The sequence below is a fragment of the Eutrema salsugineum genome, unplaced genomic scaffold (assembly GCF_000478725.1).
Source record: "Eutrema salsugineum unplaced genomic scaffold, Eutsalg1_0 scaffold_8, whole genome shotgun sequence".
NCBI lineage: Eukaryota > Viridiplantae > Streptophyta > Magnoliopsida > Brassicales > Brassicaceae > Eutrema > Eutrema salsugineum.
The window spans coordinates 9162088-9183096 of NW_006256414.1; the positions used below are offsets into that span (position 1 = coordinate 9162088).

Here is a 21009-nt window from a genome sequence, read left to right on the forward strand (position 1 = left end):
AACACCTTCTCGTATTGATTTGATCTTATTGTTTACTTGTTTTTAAGTTTATTATTTGCTACTTTCGCCACTGTTCACAACCCCCAAACAAACACCCATATTTTGATCTTAGCTTAGTTCTGATCATCTCAAGTAAACTTGTATTGCAGTTACTTTGTCTTCAGTGGATCGACCTCTAAGTACTACAACGTACATCTGTGTGCTTGCAGAAAACTAGGGTTAAAACCTGAGCACATCAGACCAGAGCCATTTTTCTGACTTGGTAGGTCACCGGGGTTTTGTGTGAGCTGATCACACAAGTTCGGGAAGCAGTTCTCAATGTACACTTGCTAAAATAACGTGAATGGGCCATTGCTTCATTTCCTCTGAGTGTGTGACTGATAACACCTGATTTTGACCACTTTTATGGATCATTTACAATGTCTTATGCAGGTGTTTTCACTCAGTTTTAAAAGTTTTAAAGTGATTTCCATGTTTTAGAATCTCAAAAGAGTCTTCAGGATATTTTGACAAAAGCAATGAACTTGGGAGCAAAAAAAAACAACTTTGGATAAATTCGGACCGTCGGAATTTTGGAAACAAATGGAGGCTTTCCCATTATCCGATCATCCCCAAATTAGGACACAAGATATATGAGACAACCAGCTTTCCAATTCAAGGGAAATCAAAGCAATCCAACGGTTAGATCTCCAGATATGTTTGATGAACTGAAGGCAAATCAACACATTCAGAAACTCACCCGCGGCCAAGTCATTCCCATCATTATTCCTGCAAGCCCTAGGCTTTCCCGATGACTCAAGACACTATATAAACCCCTTTTAAATCATTTAGAAGGGTGTGCCGTATTTTCACCAGGAACCCTAGAGAGAGAGACTCGCCGTGAAGAGGAGCCACCGAGAGGGGCACCATCGGTTCTCCTGCTTCACTATGTTCTTTGTTTCTTACCTTTGTCTAATTCAATTCTCTGCAATTCCAAATACTTTTGTGTTGTTAAACTACAGCTATGTCTGAGTAATTTTCCAGTTGGGTTTTTAAGGGATTTTTCAAAGGGAATTTCATGTCTTGATCATATGCTTTGTTCGATTTAGGGTTCATAATCTTCTAGGAGTTATTTGTTCATTCTTGTTCCCTATGCTGTTTCTGTTGCTAACCGCTTAGAAATTGATTTCAGTAATTGGAGCCACGAGAGTGTTGTATCGAATTACCAGACCTAGAAGTGATCGAGCGAAGTCGCTATAGGAGACGAAAGCTACCTACAGAGAATCGCGAGCGTGGACGAATTCTGTTCTTAATGCATGATCTTATTCTCGGCATGAGAGCGAGAGTTAATTGCTGAGTTGAGTGATTTGTTGATTAGGGTGCAAGAGTTGGCTAATCATACACGCGCCTATTCGAGTTCGGGATCCTGACTAGATGATTACCTTTATCAATTTGTTTGTCTTTTGATCAGTTCATGAACCCCTGCAAAAACCCTTTAGACCGAGCGCTTAATCTTTATTGTTTTACAACTTATTTATTTCGTTTGCATTTAGATTTAGTGACACCAAACCAAAAACCCCCATTTTGCTTGTTCTGCTAGACTTAAGTTTTGATTGATTCGTACTGAAAGGTCAAAATCTCTATGGTTCGACCCCTAAGTACTACAGCGTACATCTGTGCACTTGTAGATATTTAGGGTTATAAATTTAAAACGCGAAGCTAAAAGTAACCCTTGATTCTCTTAGCATCAATGACACTGGTTGGTGTCGGGAATTTGATGTACTTATGGTAAGTCGTGACTGCAGCCTTCTCGCATATAACCAAGGCGTTCCAAGTATGGTATTTCAGATGGCTGGTTTGTTGAGAACTATGAACTTCGCCATTTTTTCTTTACTGCCAGCATATATCATAATTTATACTGTTTTGGCTGTCATGATTAAATGGAAAGTCCATATGCTTGAGCGCTTCCCTGAATATCACCATTGACAAAAATCCCATTATTAACCAATATTCGTCCAGCATCGACGTTTCAGATAAGTAATTCGACATACAACAGTTTGTTATGAGGTAAGTGTGAACAGATTTTCAAAATATGGAAGAATTTAGGAAATCTGAAACTTTATTCTCATTTCACTTAACCAAATTGTTACAGCTTAGCATCAGTATTTATATAAAAGAAGAAGGGATACAAGAGAAAAACCCTAATGCCACATGGCAAATATCTAACAGTGGCTTCAATCTTGAAATAGAGATGCTAAAGCTTGAAAATGATTTTGAACTGCAGTTGTATGAACTCTGAGAAGTCGCTTTTCTGTTTTTACTTTTGCTTTTTCTCCTTTGCATATTATGTTTGTCTTCTTCTTGCAGAGAAAGTAACCGTTGTGTCTCGTTTGATGCAAGATAGCTGTTGCTGGTTTTCAAGTTGGTTTGGGATTTGGGCTCAAGGACACACTGGCCCATATCAATTTCTTTTGTGTTTTTGGAGGCAAACGACAAAGTGATGTTGGTTGGAGACTCTGCTCTGATATCCCTTCTCAAACATGGCGATGGTGGAACATCAACGCCAAGTTTAAATCGTAGAAAATCAAAAGGAACCACCAGCAAGGAATCAAAAGGCAGCATACAATGCAATTGTCTTGAGCCAAGCAGAATGCAGAGGTGTACTGATCCGTTGTTGCAGAGACACATAGAAATATTGAAAAGGATATGATTCCTCATCAAAGATAAAATTCCCACTGATATAAACACGTCCAGTGGAAGGATATAGTCATATGTAGCCCTTGTACTTTGCTGTATAACCAAGAAAAACGCAATGTAAAGATCTTGGATCAAATGTTCTGACTGCAGTATATTCAGGAGCTACACCATACAACTTCTGATGTGTAGAGGTTTTGGAGTCATGGATGGTTGTTGGAAGAAGATTGATCAAGAAATTTGCACTCAATACGGCTTCCACCTAGTACTTTTGAGGAATCCAATTTTCATACATCATGGACAGACCAAGTTCAAGCCAATGTTGATGTTTTTTTTTTCAGCCAAACAGTTTTACTGTAGTGTGAGGACAAGAAATTCTTGTAGGTGATTCAAGAAAACGTTTACTTGTTGAATCCCACATTCTTGTAGGTGATTCAGAAAACGTTTACTTGTAAACTCCCCACCTCCATCACATTTAAAGGTTTTGATTTTTGTATTAAACTAATTTTCAACAAGCTTCAATAATGTAATGAAAGTAGAACATAAATCCATGTTATATTTTAGATGATAAAACCAGCAATAACAGGATTTTATTGATCGTTTTTAAATGCTTTTCTTATGCTTTTTTTTTAAAGTATTTTTTTATTATGGTTTTCAAGAGTTTTTCCAGGAAACTTAGGTAAAAGCTTTGCCAAATGGATAGAAGACCAGATTTTTAGCTCAGAGTCAAACCGTCAGAATTTCACCCTCAAATGAAGACCTTCTTACCGTCTGATCCAGCTCAAATTTGGAGATTTTAAAGACAGAGAAGCTAGCTTTCCAGCACACTTGACATTAGGACAATCCAACGGTTCAATCAAAAGTTACGCGAAGAGCAAGATGTCTAGTCAATCAGCCAAACAGCCTTCCGGACCGCGACCAACACTTGGTTCCCCATGGTTGGCCACTTCCTGACCGCGGAGAATCAATGTTTAGAGCCAAAAAGCCCATTTTAAGCGCGTTTGATTTCTTTCTTCAAGGAAACCCTAAGTGATGTCCAGAAATGACTTGAAGACTATCAATACTTGTTTTAAACCCTCAACCGTTGTGCTTTTTGTGTCATTCATTCTTTACAGTTGTGTTAGTCGTTTTTCAGCTTTTGGGTCTAGGGAGATAGAGATCTATTTCTTGAACCCTCTTTGTTTCTTTTTCAATATCGATTTCAATACAGCTTTTCAATATAAAGTTTTTGCTTTCTTTAATCATGTATGAGTAGTTTGTTTGTTGGGTTTAAGGAAATTTTCGATGGAGCCCATATATGTTCGATGAGGATTGCATGAGCTACTTAGCCGAATCTTAGAAAATTTCCTTTTAAACTTATTTTTAATGCATTAGAGTAGCATCATGAACTATAATCTGATTTAGGTTCGTACTGCTGCAAAATTTTAAATTAGGGGCTAGCACTAGTTTGAGAAGAGCAATTCTGCCATAGGAGACGAAAGCTACATATGGGTGAGTTGTGACTGTAGATCAGTCTAGTGCAAGATTGCATACATCTGTGGTCGGGGCCAGAGATGAAAGCTACTGGTCAGGGTCTTAGATGACAGTTGGTTATGATCACGACAGTGACGTAGTCATACCTTTGTGCTCAAGTTCTAAAAGTTTTTAGCTTATTGTATATTACTTTTTAGCAATGTTTTGAATCGTTCATAGCCCGAAGATATTTTTCCTGAAAACCCAGCGTCTCGTTTTCACAAGTTTTACACCAATTTACTTTCAAGCTTTTCACATTAAGTATTCTTTATTTTTCGAGCCGGTTTTCTTAGAGTTTTAGCATTAGGTCATTCTTCGTTTTTACTCGACTTTTCCTTTTCTCGTTTAGTTTAGGATTTATGTTTTAGTGACACCTAAAATCCCCTTTAAATATTGATTAGTTTTAGACTTCTTTGCTTTAATCTATTTCAAAGATTTTTGCAGAAAAGATTCTCATTCCCTGTGGATTCGTTCCATAAGTACTACAATCGATTCGCTGTGCACTTGCGGCTTTAATTGATTCTATTAGGGTAAAACTTGTTCCCGCACTCACACCACATCAAATTTTTGGCGCCGTTGTCGGAGAAGGCAAGCGTTTTCTCTTCTGCAAAACCCTAGAAAGGTTAGTAAATCGACTCTAGAACACACTTTTCTACTTATTTTTGTTTTTGGTTCTCCTTGTTTCAGGTTTTGAAGCAATGAGACCAAAATCACTACCATGATGAAGTTTGCTACAACACTCCTCAAGCCACCAGGCGCAAAGAATAGCAGTATGTTCGTGACTACTGCTTGATGGTTCGAAACTCCGATCCGAACCATTACCAAGATGATTCTTTTTCATCACCTATGGTCAACCCTAGACCATGTGTTTATCCCCTTCCTCACCAGATCCTGTGACATCAAGATGAGAACGTGCAGATCAGTAATCGTTTGGAGCAGCTTCAAGCCACAATCAAGCAGTTTATCGATGCTCAAGCTGTCTCTAAAGCCGTCCTTCATGAGAGAATTGATGGTATATCGAATATTTTGAACAAAAAGATTGAAGACCTCTCTGCTCAAGTCAAATCACTAAAAGAATGTGTCTCAAGGATGCAGCAACCATCGTTGAGAGAGTTGACACCATAGAGGGAGAGCAAGCCAAGCACACTTATGAGCTTCGCAATGCTAAGGACAAGATTAGGACCCTTGGTTTCAAGCTCGATGATGTAGACAATGCTCTCAATGAAGCCAAGTACGAGTCTCATGACTTCACAGTCAAAGTTTCAGAGAAGGTATAGAAGGTCATGGACAAAACCGAAGAGCTTGATTCAACCCTAGACAAAGTTGTATATGCTCTTGATGAAGTTGAGGAGAAGGTTGAAAAGATTATGCAAGGACGTGAAGCACAAGATTCAGCACTTCACAATGAAGATCTTGACTTAGGAAAGGAGTAGACTTACCTGAAGACACATGAGATCATTTAGAAGACGAAAGAGCAAGCAAATCAAGCAGTTCACCTTGGAGACACTTCTCCGCGGTCGCACCTCCCGTGACCACTGCCAGTAGCCTTTTTTCCGCGGTCGTGCAAGCTCCACCCGTGGCCAACAGTCACCTCTCCACTGTCACGTCACTTGCAGCCGCGGACAACCATCAGTCCATATCTAATCAATCCCTTTTTGCTTATACAGGCCACTGCTCCTCTGATACACCTCCTAGAGTGACTAGAAACCCTCTTTTCCAACAAGTGATCTATTCTATCAGCACTCAGGAATTTCAAGATAAAGATGGGCCACTACCTTGCACCATAGCCTTATCTTATGAGGATGAATACGAAGAACAATACATTGAAGACGAAGATTATCGTCTGTTCATTGAAGGTGGTAACCCAAACAGCTCATCAGAAAAAAGTTCACCAATCTCAAGAGAGAGACTTATAGAGTTTAAGACCTTTGTGAAGACAATCCCCATCTACAAAGGTTTTGATGACATGTAAAAGCTTGGCTGTTTACAAGTCTTCTTTTGATACAATAAGGAAACTAAATAAGACATTTTAACCTACTTTGGTAGAGCCACACGTCTATCTTTTAATAGAACATCACCTGATGCTGCTGTTTACTCAATCAACCTCCGAAACCTGAAAAATGCAGCTACTATACCAACAAGATCAGCAAAGAGAAGCTAGAGGAGTTCAACAATGTGGTTCGATGTTTACCTAAAGGAATCACCTTTGCTAGAGCTTGCATAGACTACATGATCGGCCACTACTTTTGTGAAAGATTCCTGAGATAGAATACTTGTTCATTCATACAAAACAAGGAAGACATGTTCAAACACTGCACAAAATCAAACACAAATGTCAGTTTCTCATCTCTTGTATTATCAGAGGTGAAAGATTTAACCATGTTCTTTGTGATTCTGGAGCTTGTCTCAACATATTGTCCAAAGCAACTGCTTTGAGGCTTGGTATTAAGCATCTGCGCAAGACTAGGACAAAGATCAGCGTAGCGGATGAATCCAGTGTGACACCAAAAGGAGTGACCTACGACATTCTCTTGAGGAATGGAGATTGCATTGTACCTGTTGATTTTTATATTGTCAAGAACAAAGATGATTAACATCCGATCATTCTTGGATGGTCTTTTCAAGCAACTGTCGGAGCCATCATGGATTGACCAAACCGGAGGATTTCATTTGCTAATGTCGACAAGGACATCTTCTTTAATGCTGTTCCTTTTAACAGCAGAGCTGGAAAACGTCCACAAACAAAGGTGTTTGAAGGAGAACTTTTGAGTGATGAAGAACCTGCTAGGCAGAACAAGGAGATTCTAATAAATACTTGTCTTAGGACAAGATTTTCACTGAACCAAGCCACTTCCTACACCAAGTCGAGCTAAACGACTTAAAACATAAGCGCTTAATCGGAGGAATCTCATTTAGGTATGTTTTTCCTTAGGATTTTCTTTCTTTTTCTATTTATCTCTTTCTTTTACTTAGTTTCATGTGTTTCTTATAAATAAAAAAAACCCGAAAAACTTAAAAAATATGAAAAAACCTCTTTGGTTGAACTTCTATTGAATCGAGAAATAGGTTTGATCGGGTCCGCGATATCTGCCAATCCCGCACCCCACAGAAGGTCTGAGTCGTAATAAGATATCAGCTACAATTGTAAAGGTTTTATCAATAAAATTTCCATTTATACGCAATCTTGGTTGGTTCCCTCGGCCCAGCTGGAACCAAGGAGAAACAGGATTTGGACGCAAGAAGCTAGCTGCGGTCGCATCCAATCGACCTGCGGCCAAGCCATGATCGACACCAGTCCCGGACTTCTACCCGCGACCAAGACCAAGTTCACTGTGGTCACATAAGTCCTACTCAAGGCCACTGGTCGTACACATCACTCTCCGACCCAATTCACCTCATTTCACCTCAATGCCTCATTCTACTTCATCCACCACTTCCCATAATTTCCCATCACCTTCTAGCATTTTCCTGCATCTTCCTCCATCCTCTTGCATCTTCCCGCATCTTCTCGCATCAATCTTGTTCATTCCCGTAAGCATCCTGGTTCAAAGCTCATACATCATTCATCCACCTCAGCATCATTTGCATCATCAACATCATCCCCTAATGCATTCATCCAGCATCTGCATCATTCACTGCATCCTACTGATGGCCTTGCGGGCCTAGAGTTTGTTTTTAACAAGCCCATTGGTTCTCAAAAAGTTTTAAATTTATTAAACCTTAGTGTCTGCAAGTGCACATATGTACGTTGTAGGACTTAGGGTGTCGATCCACAGGGAGGATGTTTAATCTGCAAGAAACAACAAATTGGGAAGCAAGCAAAGTCATAAACTCATAGGGTTTTTAGGGGGTTTTTTTTTGGTTAAGAATCCTAAACTAAACCTAATCTAATATTCACAGGAAATAAGATGCAATGCAAAATGAATTGTTAAAAGAATATCTCAAGCATATTGACTCAAACTATAGACTCTAAACTCATAGGTGGCGATTTAGACTTCTTTGGTTTACTCCAATTGGTGTTTGGTGGCATTTCCAATTAGCTTCCAGGCAATTTATCATCATCTGTTTCCGGGATCTGCATGGAACTAGAATATACATGTGTATGATTGACCAACTCTTGCCATCTTAATCAACTAATCACTCAGATCTGACAATTAACTCTCGCTTTCATGCCAGAAATAAGATCATGCATTAAACATTGAATTCATCTGCTCACATCTTCTCTACAGGTAGCTCTCGAGTCCTATAGCGACTATGTTCTACCGAAGCTATGTATGGATGATCTGATACAGCACTCTCGTGGCTCTGATTGATCCTAGGCTTAGAGAATAGGTCATGAATCTACTCTGCAATATGAACAACTTAGAAGAGATGAGATCCAGAAAATGGTTTAGAAACTTAGAAATCTTAATCGATATGTATGCCTATCGAAAACTCTTCAAACAATTTGACTCTCTGGGACAGATCTACATGATGCAAGGAATGATAAAAGACATGAAAGAATGAAACAGATGAAACATAAAAGTTAATTAGATAGAAAGGATAAAGAACAATGGATCAGGGGAAGAATCCCCATCTCCGTCGCCTAAACCTAGAAAAACAAAGTTTGGTGGCTCAAAATCTCATTACAAAAGCACACACCCGTTTAGGGCTGCTAAGAAATGTATTTATAGGTCCTAAAGTCTTTCATGTCTCATTTAGGGCTTCTCCAAAGAGAAATGGCGAAGTGGGCTTTGATGTTGGGCCTTGTGGCTCGTCATTAGGTCCACCGGGGGTGAAAGTCTTCCTGGACAGGTAAATTGCCACTTTCCCGCGGGTGAGAGCCTTCCGGGGCCGGTGAATTTGCTCAACTTGTCCTCCATGTATCTTTTGATTGCACCGTTGGATCTTTGTGAGGTAAAGTGCTATGAATAGCTGGTTGTGTCCTCTTGATTGTCTCCAAATTTGAGCTGGATCAGACGGTGAGATAGTCTTCTTCTATTTTGCCATCATTTTCCTTAAGTTTCCTGAAAAGAGCCTTGAAACTACAAATACATAGAAATCATAATAAAAGTTTCTAAAACTTATTAAAACCTTTGAAAAAGCATTTGAAATCAATGGTGAAAATGGGTACAAATTCGATGTTATCAACTCCCCTAGACTTAGCTTTGTTTGTCCTCAAACACAAGATCCAATTTAGAAAAATATCATTCAACAGAAATGAAAGGGAACTCAAAAGCATCAGCAACCATACTTCTAGACCTTAATTATGGACAATGCATCAATCAGATCAAGTCTAGAAAATTCTCACTAAAATACAAACATAACTAGTCCGCTAATCCGTCATGCGAAAATCCACACACTTAGAACTAACTTCCAGTCAACTAGCTCTTAACATTCATTAAAGGTTTCAGTGATTCTTATAAAAAGGATATTAAACAAGGCATTCAAGGTTAGGTATCAAAAGGCTTTTAGTTGTAAGGCTTGATGTGTTTAGGGTTACCTTTTTTGGGAGAGACAAGACATTATGCAAAACAGCAAGAGAGGATGGAACTGTCAATGCCCCCACAGTTTTCAATCACATTCTCCTTGCTTCAAGGTTTCTGATCTACTTCCCTTAGGTTCTCCTTATAGCTCCTCCAGAATTGGATTTTTGTCCAGGTTGTGAATCCATAACTCCTTAAGTGGATACTTAGTATCTTGGCTCAAATGATTTTGGCTTCTAAGACTCTTTAGGCTCTCGGTTTCTTTTCCTTTCTTTCTTTTTTTCTTTTTTTCATTTTTTTTTTGGAAAAAGAGAAACTGCCTTTTGACTTAGAGTCTTAGGGAGCACGAAAATTACCTTTAAGAATGAGCTTTTTGAGACATCATGAGGCTTGCTGATATTGCATGGTACACTTCCTTCCCGGTTTCATTCAGTCGTTCTCTTGAGTGACTGAAAACTATGTTGTTCCTCCCTCTTTGGCGTTTTTGCACATATCTGTCGACATAAACTTAAAGGAAAATGCATGAGGTTTGAACATAAAGGTTTGGGTTAAGGGTGAGGTACCAACTAAAGATGAACTGGCCATCTAGGACAACAAAGAGTGGTAAAAATAAGGTAAAGATATCCTAGATGTATATCATGATGCTTTCTTAAAACCACTGATGAGAAAATTAGATGTTAAGATTAAGTCCAAGTAAAATGAGCAAGTATATCCTGTCAGAAAATATCTCCATGAATAGAAGTCCTTTGGTGGAATTTCGTAGTGTAAGTACTCTAGCTACCGCTTAGTCTAGTACTAAACCTTGAAAGAGCTTTTTATGAATGATTGGTGTAAAAGCAAACAGGTTGGTTATCATCATCGATTTGTGTCATTATTCCCTCAAAATGTATTTGACCTTTAAAAACACTTTTTAAAATTCAAAAGATTTTTGAAAAGTTTTAAGAAAAACCCAAAAAATTGAAAAATTTTAAAGAAAAATGCAGAATACAAAGGCTCATGCAAGAAAAGGTGGTTAGAAAAGGATGAAATCCTCCTCCAGACTGAAATCACACTGTCCCCAATGTGAAATAAATCAGGCAAGGAAGAGAAATAGATTATGTAAGAATTTAAAAAATGAAGAAAAAGAAAACTTACCTGATGTTGGTGATGGATTGTGAGGTGGTTGTGAAGGTGGTAGGATGTTGAATGGTGGATGGTGGGTGATGTGGAGTGGTGCTTGATCAAATTTGGATTGATTTCAATCAAGGTAGAGGTGGAAGTGGCCAAGGGTGGCCAAACTGGTTCTGGCTGCGGGTCAAGGTGTCATGGCCGTGGTGGAATGCTTGCTGGTCGCAGCAAAATCTCTGCTGGCCACGGCTGAAGGCTCCTCGGCCGCGGTCAGCTCCTTTTCTTCTTTTTTGTTTGTTTTAGATGCATACTAAGGCCTGTCTGAAATAAGAAAAATAAAACCTTAATAGAAAAAAGTAAAACAAAAACAAATAAGTACCTTAATGGGTTACCTCCCATCAAGCGCTTTGGTTTATAGTCCTTAGCTAGATTTTGCAAAGAAAAAGACTTAGTTCAAATAGGATCTTCTCCTAAGACAAGTCTTTTTCGAAATCCTCTTGTTCTCTCTTGCAGGTTCTTCATCAATCCAGAGTTCTTCTGGTTCAAATGCCTAGGCTTTATGCTTTCCTCCTGTGCTCTTAAGTGGTGTAGCTTCATAGAAGATGTCCTTGTCGATATTTGCAAAAGAAACTCTCCGGTTGGGCCAATTCATGATAGCTCCAGCAGTTGCTAAAAAAGGCCATCCAAAGATAACTAGATATGATTCATCTTTGGTCTTCACTATGTATAGATCGACAGGTGCTATGCAATCTCCAATCCTTAGAGGAATGTCTCGGGCTATCCCTCTTGGTGTTCCACTTGAATCATCTGCTAAGCTAATCTTCGTCCTGGTACTTGAAATGTGCTTAATGCCAAGTCTCAAAGCAGTAGCTTTGGACATCATATTAATGCAAGCTCCAGAATCACAAAGAATACTGAGGAATCTTTCACCTCTAATGTCACAAGAGATAAGAAATTGACCTTTGTCTTGAACTTTGTGCAGAGTTCGAACTGGTCTACCTTCTTGGGCGTGTGTGAACAAGTCTTTCATCTGTTGGATAGATTCTTTGCTGTCACAGAAGAAGTGGCCGATCATGTATTCGGAAAGGTTTGGGAAGGTGATAAGTGGTGAGGGAAAGTGTTGGGAAGTGATGAATGAGGTGGAATGGGGTGTGGTGAGGTTGAAAGAGGTGAAATGGGTGGTTTGGGGTCAGGTTTCATTTGAATGACCATTTGCCGCGGTCAGGGCTCACGCGACCGCGGTAAACTGGTGCCCGGCCATTGTCAGAAAGACGTGACTGTCGTCGAACATGGCTTTGCCGCTGTCTGAGCTCTCGCGACCGCGGGGGCTTAACTGCGACCTGTTTCCTGCTTCTCCTTGGTTCCTGCTGGGCCGAGCAGTCAGGGACCATCCTTCTTTTTGGTTTTTTTGGTTTTTTGATTTTTTTTTGCTTTTTGATTTATAAGAAACACCTGAAACCAAGAAAAATAAAAATACCAATAGAAAAAGAAAGAAAAATCCTAAAGAAAACAATACCTAAATGGGTTGCCTCCCATTAAGTGCTTTTTTTTAAAGTCGTTTAGCTAGACTTTGGTGTACGATGTGACTTAGTCCAATGAAGACCTTGTCCTAAGACAAGTCTTTTTCGAAATCTCCTTGCTTTTCCTAGCAGGTTCTTCGTCACTCCAAAGCTCTTCTTCAAACTTTTCTGCTGCAGAACGTTTTCCTGCTTTGCTGTTGTATGGGACAGCTTCTGTGAAGACATATTTGTCGATATTCGCAAATGAGATCCTCCGGTTTTGCCAGCCCATTATGGCTCCGAATGTTGCTAGAAAAGACCATCCGAGAATCACTGGATGTGTTGCGTCTCTTGTTTCGACAATGTAGAAGACGACAGGCACAATGGAATCTCCTATTCTCAAAGGAATGTGATGGGCTATTCCTTTAGGTGTTGCATTGGAATCATCAGCTAGACTAATCTTTGCTCTAGTCCTGCGCAGGTGCTTAATACCAAGTCTCAAAGCAATTGCCTTGGACATCATGTTGAGACAAGCTCCAGAATCACAAAGTATATTGTTAAACATTTCACCTCTAATGGAACTAGAGATGAGAAACTGACCTTTACCTTCGATTGTGAAGTTTCGAACAGGTCTACGTCTTTTGGCATGATTGAACAAGTCTTCTATTTCAGGGATTGATTCCTTACTCTCACAGAAGTAATGGCCTATCATGAAGTCTTTGCAAGCTCTGGCAAAAGTGATTCCTTCATGCAAATTTTGAACTACATCATTGAACTCATCAAGCTTTTCTTTACTGATTTTGTTGGTGTAGTAGCTGCATTCTTCAGGTTTTTGAAGGTGAATTGAGTATACTGCAGCATCAGGTGATGTCCTTGGAAAGGACATGCGTATGGCTCTCCCAAAGTAGGTTTGGATATCCTCCTTTGTCCCTTGCTGTACCTAAAAAAAACTTGCAAACAACCAAGGTCCCATACATCATCGAAACCTTTATAGAGAGGGATCGTCTTCACAAACTTGTTGAATTCAATGAGTCTTTCTCTGGAGATTGGTGCTCCTAGTTCCACCAATCTGTTCGGATTGCCTCTTTCTTTGTCTTCAAGGTATTGTCCTTCATATTCATCTTCATAAGCGAAAACAATGCTGCAAGGAAGTACCTCATGTTCTTCTTGAGATGTTTTGGAGCTGATGGCGTACACTGTTTGCTCAAGAAAACGAGTCCTGACCATTCCAGCAGGTGCATATAATGAACTCTGACCTGTAAGAATAGAATAAGGCTGAGGCGAATCTGACCAATGGTTTTCCGTAGGTGGAGGACGCACGACCGCAGTGGAAGGACTATTTTCTGTGGGTAGAAGACCCACGACCGCGGCCGGAGGGTTGTTGGACGCGGTCACTGGAGGTGCGACCGCGGGTGAGAGACTCTGAGGTGGTTCAGTTGTTTCATCTTCTCCTTTGCCTTCTAAATGGTTTTTTGGATCTTCCAACTCTATCTCCTCTTCTCTTTGGTCAAGATCTTTGATGGGAAGTGTCGAACCATACGTTTCCCGCCCTTGCATAAGCTTTTCGACTTTCTCTTCGACTTCATCAAGAGCATAGACTACTTTGTCCACGGTTGAGTCGATCTCTTCTGCTTTGTCCCGAACCTTGTATACTCCATCCAAAATCTCTTCCACGTAGGAGTAGGTCTGGTTGTTATGATCATTGATAGTTTCTTTTGCTTCATCGAGTTTGATCTCTAAGGTGCGGATGTTTCCACTAGCCTTGCGGGTGCTGACTTCGTTCTCTCCAACTCGTCTTTCAACTGCTTCTATTCTCTCTTTGATAGTCTCGGCGTCTTTGTTAGCTTGAATTTCGATGGATTTGACTTGATCAGAAAGATCTTCAAGCTTTTTGTTAAAGTGAATCGACATGTTATCAATTCTCTCATGAAGGATGGCTCTTGAGATGGCTTGAACTGCGATAAACTGCTTGATTATGGCTTCAAGCTGACTCAATCGATTACTCAGCTAGACGTTCTCATCTTGCTGGATAATCTGGTGAGGTAGGTGATGCATAGGTGATCTAGGTTTTACCATTGGAGGCGTATAGGGTTCGTTCAGGAATGCTCGGTAGTTCGGATTTGAGCTTCGAACTTCGTCGTTTAGAGATCGCGTATGTATTGTTCTTCTCTGCGTCTGGTGGCTTGAGGAGTGTTGTAAAAACCTCTCTCGTAGTAGGGATTTCGATTTATAGGGTTCATTGCTTCAGAAATTAAAACAAAAAGAACCGAAAAATGGAAATATACAAAAAAGGTGTTCTAGAGTCGATTTACCAACCTTTCGTAGAGTTTTGCGGAAAAGAAAACATGTGCCTTCCCCGGCAACAGCGCCAAACACTTGATGTTGTTTTCTGTGTGAGGGTTGTCAGGTTTTACCCTAATGAAATCACTAGCCGCAAGTGCACAACTGATTAATTGTAGTACTTAGGGATCGAATCCACAGGGAAGGAGTATATTTCCTGCAAAAGCTTTCGAAAAAAATATAAAGTAAGGAAGTCTAGAACCAGGCGGTTATTGTAGGGGTTTTGGTGGTGTTTTTAAAACGTAAAAACTAATCTTAATGAGAAAATACGGAAAGAAAACTGATCTAATAACTAAACTTAAAGAAATAGACTAAAAACGAGAAAACGGCTAGACCTAATTGCTTTGAATGAAAATCGATTAAGAGAATGAAAATAATGAACTGAGGCTTGAAATAAAATCTGTGAAAATCAATGGAAAAGAGGCGCTGGGTTTTAGGGAAGTTTTCTCCGGCGATGAACATTCAAAACATTGCTAAAGAGTAAATTTACTAAGATCCTAGCTAAACCTTTTCGAACTTGAGTCACAGACGTATGAATACGCCACTGTCGTGATCAAAGACAACTATCTCTCTCTACCCTGACCAGTAGGTTTCCATTCTGACCTTGGAAGAGAAAAGATGCAATATGCTTAAGACTCGTCAGCATTCACAAATCGCTCATAGTTAGGTTTCCACTCCTATGTTTGTTTTGCTCTCCCAAACTAGATCTGGCTCTGGATGAATACTTTTGTATCACCAAGGACTTGAATCATATTATAGTTCATGACGCTACTCCTATGCATTAAATGTAAATTCAGAAGAAAAAAGTTCTAGGATTCGGCTTCAATAGCTAATGGAATCCTCATCAAACATATATAACCCCATGGAAAATCCCTTTGACCCAACAATAAAACTACTCAGACATGATGAACGAAATAAAAATCATAGTATTAAAAAGTAGAGTAGAAATCGAAATTGAAGAAGAAACAAAAAGGATTCAAGAGATAGATCTCTATCTCCCTAAAAGCTAAAGTATGAAAAACCTTAAAAGAATTCTAAAACAATAAGAGCATAAGAGGAGATACGGATTAGGGTTCCTAAAACATGTAGTTATAGTACTCAAGACATTTTTGAGTGTCACTTAGAGTTTCTCCAAATGAGGGAATCATTTTGAGCTTCAGAAATGGACCTTCTAACTCGGAGATGGCTGGCCGCGGTCGGAAGGGACGTGGCCGTGGTGAATGAATGCTTGGCCACAGTCGTGTAGCCTCTGACCATGGTGAAATGGCTGTTGGCTGCAGGTGGAAATGCTTGCTGGCTGGTTTACGGGACATCTTGCTCTTCGCGTACCTTTTGATTAAACTGTTGGATTGCCAAGTTGTAAAGTGTGCTGGAAAGCTGATAGTTCCATCTTTTAGATCTCCAAATTTGAGCTGGATCAGACGGTGATAAGATCTTCTTTTGGGGGTGAACTTCTGACGGTTTGACTCTAAGCTGAAAATCTGGTCTTCTATCCATTTTGTTAAGCTTTTCCCTAATTTTCCTTAAAAGAGTCTTGGAACTACAAATACTAGAAAAACATAATAAAAGTACTTGAAAGAAATAAAAAGCATAGAAAAAATATTTCAAAACGATCCATAATAGTGGTCAAAATACGGTGTTATCAGGCAACGGTGCCAAAAACTTGGGCTTGCGGGCCTAGGGTTTGTTTTTAACAAGCCTATTGGTCCTCAAAAAATTTTAAATTTATAAAATCCTTAGTGTCTGCAAGCGCACAAATGTACGCTGTAGGACTTAGGGTGTCGATCCATAGGGAGGATGTCTAATCTACAAGAAACAACAAACTCGGAAGTAAGCAAAGTCATAAACTCATAGGGGTTTTAAGATTTTTTTTTTTTTATGGTTAAGAATCCTAAAGTAAACCTAAACTAATATTCACAGGAAATAAGATGCAATGCAAAATGAATTGTTAAAAGAATATCTCAAGCATATCGACTCAAACTATAGACTCTAAACTCATAGGTGGCGATTTAGACTTCTCCGGTTTACTCTAATTGATGTTTGGTGGCATTTCCAATTAGCTTCCAGGCGATTTATCTTCATTTGTTTCTGGGATCTGCATGGAACTAGAATATACATGTGTATGATTAACCAACTCTCGCCATCTTAATCAACTAATCACTCAGATTTGACAATTAACTCTCGCTCTCATGCCAGAAATAAGATCATGCATTAAAATTAAATCCATCTGCTCATATCTTCTCTACAGGTAGCTTCCGACTCCTATAGCGACAATGTTCTTCTGAAGCTATGTGGCTCTGATCGATCATAGGCTCAGAGAATAGGTCATGAATCTACTCTCATGCAATATGAACAACTTAGAAGAGATGAGATCCAGAATATGGTTTAGAAACTTAGAAATCCTAATCGATATGTATGCCTATTGAAAACTCTTCAAACAATTTGACTCTCTGGGACAGATCTACATGATGCAAAGAATGATAAAAGACATGAAAGAATGCAACAGATGAAACAGAAAACTTAATTAGATAGAATGAAGAAAGAACAATGGATCAGGGGAAGAATCCCCATCTACATAGCCTAACCCTAGAAAAACAAATTTTTGTGGCTCAAAATCTCATTACAAGAGCACACACCCGTTTAGGGCTGCTAAGAAATGTATTTATAGGTCCTAAGGTCTTCCAGGTCTCATTTAGGGCATCTCTGAAGAGAAATGGCAAAGTGGACTTTGATGTTGGGCCTTGTGGCTCGTCATTACTTCCACTGGGGGTGAAAGTCTTCCAGGGCAGGTAAAATTTCACTTTCCCGCGGGTGAAAGCCTTTCGGGGCCCGTGAATTTGGTCAACTTGTCATCCATGTATCTTTTGATTGCACCGTTGGATCTTTGTGATGTAAAGTGCTATGGAAAGCTGGCTGTGTCCTCTTGACTATCTCCAAATTTGACAGTGAGAAAGTTTTCATTTAAGGCTGAACTTCTGACGGTCTGACTCTGAGCTGAAAAAGTGAATTTCTTCAATTTTGCCATCATTTTCCCTAAGTTTCCTGAAAAGAGCCTTGAAACTACATATACATAGAAATCATAATAAAAGTTCATAAAGCTGATTAAAACATTTGAAAAAGCATTTGAAATCAATGGTGAAAATGGGTACAAATACGGTGTTATCACCTACATCCTAGTAAGTTCTCTTTTTCTTATCTTTTTCATACATTCATACTCTTTTCTCATCCAAGCTCAATTGAATTCACACTGAGGACAGTGTGATTTAAGTCTGGGGTAGGATTTCATCCATTTCTAACTATCTTTCTTTCATGAGTCTTGCATTATCTACATTTTTCCTGTTTTATTTAAAGTTTTTCAAAATGGTTTTCAAACAAAATATGTTTTTAAAGGGAATGGTAAACATAAAACGATGATAGTTGACTGTGTACTTTTAGACTATTCTCTAGAGACATGCTCATTCGTGATTTAGGACTAGAAAATGTGGTAGCTAAGCACATTTGAAATGAAGCACCCTAGAGGAATTTGAATGATTTCGATTTAGATGAAGGAATACACTATCTCTGTTTTATTTGGACTTAACATTGACTTAACTTTATCCTTTTACTAATCTTTGTTGATCCTGAATGGCTAGTTCATCTTTAGCTAGTTTCCCACCTAACCCAACCTATTTCAAACCACATGAATTGTTGTTTTTCATTGTCCTATATGCAGATGTGTACAAAAACGTTGAGAGAAAGAGGATCAACACAGTTTTCAGTCACTGAAGACGGAGACTTGCGATTTCTAGAATGATTCAACAAAGGAGGGCCTTGTTTGCCTCAGAAAAACTTCAAAACATTGGTATATTTTCGTTCCTTAAACTCTCTCTTTTAATAAAAGGTGTTTCCCCTTTCGAATAAAAAGAAAAAAAAGATAAGAAAAAAATGAGAAATGGGTGCTTTCAAAGGCGTCGCTTTGAAACTGAAGAACCCTAGAACAAAACTTTGTACTCTCTTCTCACCAAGTCGAAGAAAACTATGGCGAATATTGACAAGGCTATTATGTCTTTGTCTCTAGATGAGGAAGAGGATGTTCCCTTTGTGGTGCCGAACCTACCAAAGTATTGTTCGTGTGAGAAAAACGTGATGAGCATCATGGATAGGACTTTGAATCCGGAATGTCAAAATATGGCAGATCTATCCTGGATATGCCAAGGGAAGTGGCAGGTTTACAATCGTGTGCGAGGTGTAGCTCTATCAAGTGAGCGTTTCCAGTGGATATTCAAATATAAACATGATTTGGAGGAGGTTTTGAAGAAAAGGATATGGAATTTCAACGAGTGATCTATTGTTATAGATCGATGGGTGGAAAGACCACCAGAGGATTACCTGAAGTTTATGCCGGTGTGGATACAGATTCGTAATATCCCGGTGAACTACTATACGGAGGCATCCATTTATGACTTGGTGGATATCATTGGCAAGGTGGAGGAGATTGCTTTTGACCCGGAGAAACCCCAAAGTAAGGATTACGTGCGTGTGAAGGTAAAGTTTGATGTGTCAAAACCAGTGAGAATATCAAAGGCGGTGATCCTTCCGACTGAGGAAACCACAACGGTGTGGTATGATTTCAAGAGAATTCAAAAGTGTTGCTACAACTGTTAATGTCTAACTCACGAAAAGGATAAATGCCCTCTGCTAATAAAGATGGGAAAGAGAAGGCAGAGGCTCGGAGAAGAAATGTAATGGAGGCAAAGCAGAGTATTGAGCCAATACTGAGGGAAGGCGATCCACTGTTTGGTGTTTTAACTGAGGATCAAGTTCGAGTGGACCCTAACTCTAGTCGTCAACGAATCCATCCAGAGGTGATGCAAGAGATGAGGATGTACTTACTTGCTGCTGAAGGTACAGAGAGAAAAGTAAGAGAAAAAATGGTGAAAGTATCAATTCAGGGTCTAAAATCTGATACTCGAGCACATAACTTGGTGTTGAGACCCAAACAAACCCCGCTGATTACAAAGGATATTGACAAGGGTAAAGGTCTGATTTTCTCTGGCGAGAATGAGGAAAAACTATCTGACAAAACAGACACAATTCCAACCGGAGAAAAGCTGATGGCGTCTGCTATAATGCTGGTATAGCGATGAGATGTGTCCTACTTGTTGATGACACTTCATCGGAGCGAGCAGCTGTAAATTTTGATTCTGCTTGTTCGACTTTCAATTCGGTCTCGATGGGTTTTGACTCTGGCTCCTCTGATGCTATTTCGTCTGGTGTGAGAACTAGAAAACCAACAGTTGGACGAATTGCTCTAAATCAACTCGGAAATTTTCAAAGGGTACAAAAGGAAAATCTGATGGAACACAAACAAAGCTGATGGAAGGAAGTGTCTCTACAGAAGAGGAAGTTGTTGAGGAGGAGATGGTGGCATCTAAAATTGCCAGGCATAATGAGAATGAGGTGGTCTCGAAGAAGGGACCGCCAACGCTTTAATGAGCATTCTGAGCTGGAATTACCAAGGCTTGGGCCGGGCACAAGACTTGAAAATTCCCCGTCTCATGGAGATGCGTCAAAAACATTTCCCTGAGATCACATTCTTAATAGAGACTAAGAAAGGTAGGAATGGTGTGGTGGATATTCAAGCGTGGTTGGTTATAATAGGGTTGTAACAGTGGAACCTATTGGCTGGAGCGGTGGTTTAGCTTTGCTAGTCAAGAATAATGTATTGGCGGATGTGAAGTTTGCAGACAAGCATTTGATCAATTGCGTTTTACAGTTTGGTTCTTTTGAATTTTATATGTCTTTTTTTATAGGAACCTGAGGTGAAAAGAAGAGCTCATGTATGGGAGAAACTGATGCGAATTAGTGTGCAGAGGAAGGAAGTGTGGTGTATGGTTGGGGATTTCTACGAGATTTTTCACAATGGAGAAAAACTTGGGGTCCAAAGAGAAGTGATGGAACTTTCAAGGACTTTGCAGAGATGCTGCGCACTTGCGATATGGTTGAGCTCTTAGGAAGTGGTGATGGCTATACATGGGCTAAAATGAGACAAAAACATTGGGTTCAGAGCAAGATTGATAGATGCTTTGGGAACAAAGCTTGGAGCAATATTTCCCTCATGCAAACCAAGTTTTCATGGAGAAACTTGAGTCTGATCATCGGCCAGTACTTGTCAATTTGATGAGTATAAAAAATGAAATGAGGGGATCCTTCTATTTTGACAAGCGTCTCATTGGGAAGCCAAGGGTAAAGGAACAATTAAGGAAGCTTGGCTTGGAAGACATCTGTCAGTCCCAATGAGTTTAATGGAGAGATTATGAGCATGCCGTAAGTCTCTCAGCAAATGGAAAAAGGATAACAAGAGCAACTCTATGGATAGAATTATGCAAACGTGCAAAGATTTGGAGATAGAGGAATCTTCTTTCTATCCCCGA

The 21009-nt window shown here is 39.5% G+C and overlaps 1 protein-coding gene across 1 annotated transcript; it reads left to right on the forward strand.

Annotated features, from left to right (window-relative positions):
- Positions 1–18613: 18613 nt before the first annotated feature.
- Positions 18614–19240, forward strand: LOC112088552. The gene is made up of 2 exons (XM_024158947.1): positions 18614–18836; positions 18933–19240. The coding sequence occupies exons 1-2, from the start codon at positions 18614–18616 to the stop codon at positions 19238–19240; spliced, it is 531 nt and encodes a 176-aa protein (XP_024014715.1).
- Positions 19241–21009: the final 1769 nt, after the last annotated feature.